The following is a 6753-nucleotide window of genomic DNA, read 5'->3' on the forward strand; positions in this document are numbered from 1 at the left end:
TCGGTGTTTGACATCAAAATACCTCGAGAGCATTTTGAAAGCATAAGGAACCGTCTGTATGGTATTTTGATGTCAAACACCGATCGGTCTGCACACGCAAACAAAGCCAAAACCTAGATATTTTAGGCAATATAGAAATCCTGGCCAGGACGCGTCCTGGGATAATGGCACGTATGGTCACCCTAGCTATACATATCTAATAAATTATATTAATAATAGTGTTGCTGCTTTATGTGAACGTTGCTTCAAGTTTTTTTAACAGTTGCTGCAATTAAATTGTGTGTATATTTTAAACCGTAGTCAATAAAAATCATAAATGAATAATTTTGAAAACATATAAATCTATTTAAAAAAAAAATCTATTTCATGTAGGAACTTCTTATGGTGGCCCATTAGTGCACAATGCAACGAAATCGCCACAACATAACGGAAACAAGCCACAACACAACGAAATTAGCACAACACAGCGGAAGCTCCCTTTCCTGGATGCGTTAAAGCTAAGCACCAGAGGTAATAGTCTAACGAAATCCAAATTTTGGACATTTTACTGTAGTACCTTTTTTTTTTAAACCATTAGCCAAGTCATTTATATAGGGTTAACGTACCTATTAAGCTCACCAAAATCTACATCGAGACATTTTTAGTGCACAAAATATTGGTTTCAGTATAAAAAGTTATGTTAAAATAAGATAATCTCTCACACAAAAATATTTAATTTTATTTTAAATGAGAAAAGCATTTCAATTAAGATATGCATCATTAAAGGCAAAAAGTCGGCTGTGCTTAATGAGTACATTTTTGTACCCTTTAAAGGGATAGCTCACCCAAAAATGAAAATTCTGTCATCATTTACTCAACCTCGTGTCGTTCCAAATCTGTATGAGTTGCTTTCTTATGTTGAACATAAAAGAAGATATTTTGAAGGTTGCTGGTAATCAAACAGTTGGTGGTTGCCATTGACTTCCATAGTAGTAAAAAAAAAATATATATATATATATATATATATACAGTATCTCTCAGAAGTGAGTACAACCCTCACATTTTTGTAAATATTTTATTATATCTTTTCATGTGACAACACGACAACAGAAATGACACTTTGCTACAATGTAAAGTAGTGAGTGTACAGCTTGTATAACAGTGTAAATTTGCTGTCCCCTGAAAATAACTCAACACACAGCCATTAATGTCTAAACCGCTGGCCACAAAAGTGAGTACACCCCTAAGTGAAAATGTCCAAATTAGGCCCAATTAGCCATTTTCTCTCCCCGGTGTCATGTGACTCATTAGTGTTACAAGGTCTCGGGTGTGAATGGGGAGCAGGTGTGTTAAATTTGGTGTTATCGCTCTCACTCTCTCATACTGGTCACTGGAAGTTCAACATGGCACCTCATGGCAAAGAACTCTCTGAGGATCTGACAAAAAGAATTGTTGCTCTACATAAAGATGGCATAGGCTATAAGAAGATTGCCAAGATCCTGAAACCGAGCTGCAGCACGGTGGCCAAGACCATACAGTGGTTTAACAGGACAGGTTCCACTCAGAGCAGGCATGGTCGACCAAAGAAGTTGAGTGCACGTGCTCAGCATCATATCCAGAGGTTGTGTTTGGGAAATAGACGTATGAGGGCAGCCAGCATTGCTGCAGAGGTTGAAGGGGTGGGGGGTCAGCCTGTCAGTGCTCAGACCATACGCCGCACACTGCATCAAATTGGTCTGCATGGCTGTCATCCCAGAAGGAAGCCTCTTCTAAAGATGATGCACAAGAAATGCCATTGACTTCCATAGTAGTAAAAAAAAAATATATATATATATATATATATATACAGTATCTCTCAGAAGTGAGTACAACCCTCACATTTTTGTAAATATTTTATTATATCTTTTCATGTGACAACACGACAACAGAAATGACACTTTGCTACAATGTAAAGTAGTGAGTGTACAGCTTGTATAACAGTGTAAATTTGCTGTCCCCTGAAAATAAGACTAAGGACATGGATTACTGGAACCATGTCCTGTGGTCTGATGAGACCAAGATAAACTTATTTGGTTCAGATGGTGTCAAGCGTGTGTGGCGGCAACCAGGTGAGTAGTACAAAGACAAGTGTGTCTTGCCTGCAGTCAAGCATGGTGGTGGGAGTGTCATGGTCTGGGGCTGCATGAGTGCTGGGAGTTACAGTTCATTGAGGAAACCATGAATGCCAACATGTACTGTGACATACTGAAGCAGAGCATGATCCCCTCTAGTGTTGTCAAAAGACCCGGTACTTCGGTACCAAGTCGGTACTAAAACAATTAAAAAGTTATGGTACCACGTTTTCTTAAGTACTGGTGGTACCGAGTACCCAGTCAACCCGGTTCTTGATGCGCTATCCGAAAGATGCACTCTCTTCATTAAAGCACTGAGACATGGCGACCGGTGGTGCTGCTGATACAGTGGCTCTGAATCCACTTGTTGACAGGAAAGGAGGAAAAAGCCATGTATGGAAATATTTTGGATTTGCGACTGATGACCAGGGGAACATCATAGATCAACAAAAACCAATTTGCAAACGATGTCATCGAAGTTTTCTCTCAAAAGGAGGAAACACATCCAACTTAATAAAACACCTCAAAGACCGACACCCAGATCTAATGAAAGAGTTCAAGCAGGTAAGATTCAATTAAATTTTATATTTAGAGCTGCTGTTATAAATATTATATCATATTTTAATTTGAATGTCAGATTGAAATAAGCATCGCGCGTCTGCGTAGTTAATCATCAGCGTAAGAGCAGCTAACGCTAACAGCTAACGCAAGTATTAGAATGAAGTTTCTTTATTTACTTTTTAATGCGCCTATAGCTTTTATTAGATAAAAAAACAGGAGGGCGTGACAGTATTTACTATTTTGTCTCCTGTATAGTTTAGTAACACGTTACAATAAGATACCATTCATTTACATGACTTCATGTATTATCTAACATCAACTTACAGTGCGTGAACAATATATATTTAAAACATTAATTAATGTGCAGAATGTTATTTAATACATAATTGCTATATAACTTGTTTATTGTTAGGTCATTTTATCTAACAAATGGAATCTTATTGTAAAGTGTTTTTAATATTACAGTTTCCATCTATGTAACAGTGATATCATATACACTTAATGTAATCTTATCTAAATGTATTATAAAATATTTTTACAGCTGCAGGCAGAAGAAGATAATGAAACACCCCAGCAAACACTGAAACAGACAACAGTTACAGATGCTTTTCAGCGTCAGCAGAAATACGAAAAAAACTCACCTGAGGCAAGAAGACTGAACCGAGCTGTTGCTGAATTCATATGTATGGATCAAGTGCCTGTTTATACTGTTGAAAAATGTGGATTCCAACAAATGCTTCATCACTTCAACCCAAAATACCAGCTTCCAAGCTGAAACTTTTTTTATGTACACTGAGATTCCCCGCATCTACAATGACACCAGAGACCTCATAATCCAGCATCTCGGAGAGAAACCGTTTTACAGCTGCACAACAGATCTTTGGACAAGTAGAGCTGCAGACACTTTCATGTCTGTAACTCTGCAGTACATTAGTAAATCGTGGGAACTGCAATCCTGGTGTCTTGGCTGCTGTGGTCTCAACACAGATCACACTGCTGAAAGTTTTTAAAGGAGGCCTTTGAAGAAAAACTTGAAGACTGGAAGTTGGACATTGTAAGAATGTCAGACATTACAACCGATAATGCCACAAATAACAAAAAGGCCTTTGAAGACTACACCTGGATTCCTTGGTTTGGACTCAATCTCCACCTTGCTGTAAATAAGGCATTAGAGATAAACAGGGTGTCCGCAGCGCTGTCGAGGCTTTGAAAAACTATCTCTGCCTTCACAAGATCACCAAAACTTTCACACCAGCTGGCCAAAAAACAGACAGATCTGTCCTCTCCAGACCACAAACTCATTCATGATGAACCCACTCGCTGGAATTCTTCATATGATATGGTGGAACGTTTCTTGGAGCAGCAGCAGGTTGTCTGTGCTGTGCTGGCTGAAGACAGGAAAAAATGGTATCTGATGCCAAAAGACTCGGACATTACAGTTTTAGAAACTGTTAACGCAGTTCTTGAACCACTCAGTACTTTTACAGATGCACTTAGTGGGGAAAAACATACCACCCTGTCCTCAGTCTTGCCATTACTCTGGAAGATATGTGAATGTCTCAGTCATGAACAAAGTGACTCTGCATTAGCCCAAGAGATGAAGGAAAAGATAACCGAGTATCTTCAGTATCGCTATGATGACCTGCAGCTGCAGCTTCTTTTGAACACTGCAACTTACCTTGATCCAAGATTTAAGAACAGCTTTGTTTCTCTTAAGGATGATGTGAAGCAAAGTCTCGTGGATGAGGTGAGGAAAATGGGAAATGATGGAAGATTCAAGTCAAGTCAGGCCATCAAAAAAAATCAAAATCTGACCTGAAGCAACTGCTTTCCACCATACAAGGGGGAAAGAAAGAAAAAGGGGAAACAACATCCTCAAGTCAAGCACATCTTTCTGCAAGTGACGAGTTAAATGGTGAGTTCTTGGTACACGGTCAGATGCCTGAGGTCAGTGCTGAGGATGATCCACTTTCCTGGTGGAAAACAAATATGGGTACACTACCTCAACTATCAGAGTTTACCAGGAAGTATCTGTGCATTGCTGCATCAAGCTGTTCATCTGAAAGAATGTTCAGAACTGCAGGGTATATTGTAAGCCCAAGACGATCAAGACTGACTCAGGAACACGTTGATATGTTAGTGTTTCTTTCCCAAAATCTGGAAATGGCAAAAAAGTCACTTACAGAAAACTGTAGGCCAGTGTAGTTTTGGGTGAAACGTTAAGCTTGGAGTAAGTGAAATTGTTAAAATTTTGAATATTGTTCTTTTCAATGCTTGTAATTTTATTAGTTATTTAATTACTCAAATGTTTACAATCCTTGAAATGCCATGGTTTTGTTTTAATTTGTAATAATATTTTAGGTTATAAAGTGTTGTTCAGTCATGGCATATTGTTGTGTTTTTTAGGTTTGCAATTTTTTTTGTTTGTTTTTATTTTCATACTTTTATTACTTGTGGAAAAAGTAATAATTTGATCACTTGAAAGACAATTTTAAATAACTATAAAGAATGCCATTGATTTTTTTTGTACATTTTATTTGTTTAACTTTATTAATAAAAAATAGTGCATTGTTCAATTAGCATGTTTTTGTGTTTTGCTTTGGTACCGAGAACCGTGGATTTTCACTGGTATTGGTACCGAATACTGAAATTTTGGTACCGTGACAACACTAATCCCCTCCCTTCGGATGACTGGGCCGCAGGGCAGTATTCCAACATGATAACGACTCCAAACACACCTCCAAGACGACCACTGCCTTGCTAAAGAAGCTGAGGGTAAAGGTGATGGATTAGCCAAGCATGTCTCCAGACCTAAACCCTATTGAGCATCTCAAGGTCTCTAACATCCACCAGCTCCGTGATGTCGTCATGGAGGAGTGGAAGAGGACTCCAGTGGCAACATGTGAAGCTCTGGTGAACTCCATGCCCAAGAGGGTTAAGGCAGTGCTGGAAAATAATGGTGGCCACACAAAATATTGACACTTTGGGTCCAATTTTGACATTTTCACTTAGGGGTGTACTCACTTTTGTGGCCAGTGGTTTAGACATTAATGGCTGTGTGTCGAGTTATTTTGAGGGGACAGCAAATTTACACTGTTATACAAGCTGTACACTCATTACTTTACGTTGTAGCAAAGTGTCATTTCTTCAGTGTTGTCACATGAAAAGATATAATAAAATATTTACAAAAATGTGAGAGGTGTACTCACTTCTGTGAGATACTGTGTATATAATATATATATACATATGTATGGCGATAATACCGCATATCGCACTATTGAGCCACTCAGAATTACCGCAAGGGAAACTTCCTCACCACGACAGCCCTAGCACCGCTTTAAGTCGAACACACCTAATGCAGGCTGGACTAAGCACGCTCATTGCTGCGTGTTCTTATGATTTTATTTTCACCACCTGCGAACTCACGAAGAGCTCATAAAAGGCACTTTACCTACTCGTTGCTCCACGTTTGCCCTCCACTCATTTTGTTTTGGATACATCGCTCGTTCCGCGTCGTCAATTCATGTCGCATAGCGTCTCATATTGTCATTACTTCCTGTTTTTGGTTTGTTTAGAAGTATTTGGTCCATGGTGCGTTCATATTTCATTTGAACCGCACCAGAGTTTGTACTCTGGTACACTTGAGAATTTCTGCCCAATGAATGGATGACCTTAGCACACGTGTGGTTTTGTTTACCATTTCTGGTTCACTTGCAAAAAGGGCAGTGTGAAAGCAAATCACACTAAACAAAAAAAAATCAACATTGTATTTGGTCCAAACCAAAGCAAGTGAACTAGCGGACTTTCCTGGTGTGAATACACCCTTAGTCAATCAGTTTCCTGCTCAAATAAAGTCTTAAAGGGGTCCTATTATGCTCTTTTACAAAATCTTGATTTTGTTTTGGGGGTGTACTAGAACAGGCTTTCATTCTAGGTTGTTTGAAAAACACATTATTTTTCACATATTTTACATTATTACAACACCTCTCTCCCCAGTCTGGCATGAACGGCTCGATTAGTTCCTGTATCAAATGAAGGCCCGCTTTCTGAAATACGAAATGTGCTGTGATTGGTTAGCTGGGCCAGTGTGTGTTGTGATTGG

The 6753-nt window shown here is 38.8% G+C and overlaps 2 protein-coding genes across 2 annotated transcripts in view; both read left to right on the plus strand.

Annotated features, from left to right (window-relative positions):
- rab14l (RAB14, member RAS oncogene family, like) overlaps nt 1–6753 on the plus strand; it is a 23720-nt gene that overhangs the window by 1630 nt on the left and 15337 nt on the right. The gene's annotated exons all lie outside the window — the stretch shown is intronic.
- LOC107597933 (zinc finger BED domain-containing protein 1) lies at nt 2253–3501 on the plus strand. The gene is made up of 2 exons (XM_016289139.1): nt 2253–2654; nt 3193–3501. Exons 1-2 carry the CDS (start codon nt 2412–2414, stop codon nt 3424–3426), a joined length of 477 nt encoding a protein of 158 aa, XP_016144625.1. The 5' UTR covers nt 2253–2411; the 3' UTR covers nt 3427–3501.

This window comes from Sinocyclocheilus grahami, unplaced genomic scaffold, assembly GCF_001515645.1.
Source record: "Sinocyclocheilus grahami isolate Dianchi unplaced genomic scaffold, SAMN03320097.WGS_v1.1 scaffold241.1, whole genome shotgun sequence".
NCBI lineage: Eukaryota > Metazoa > Chordata > Actinopteri > Cypriniformes > Cyprinidae > Sinocyclocheilus > Sinocyclocheilus grahami.

What these genes read in the sequence shown, in the direction of transcription:
- LOC107597933 (XM_016289139.1), top strand. Translation starts at nt 2,412, where the DNA reads ATGGCGACCGGTGGTGCTGCTGATACAGTGGCTCTGAATCCACTTGTT. An exon ending in TAATGAAAGAGTTCAAGCAG is followed by an intron (nt 2,655 to 3,192) that starts GTAAGATTCAAT and finishes ATATTTTTACAG; the next exon opens with CTGCAGGCAGAAGAAGATAA.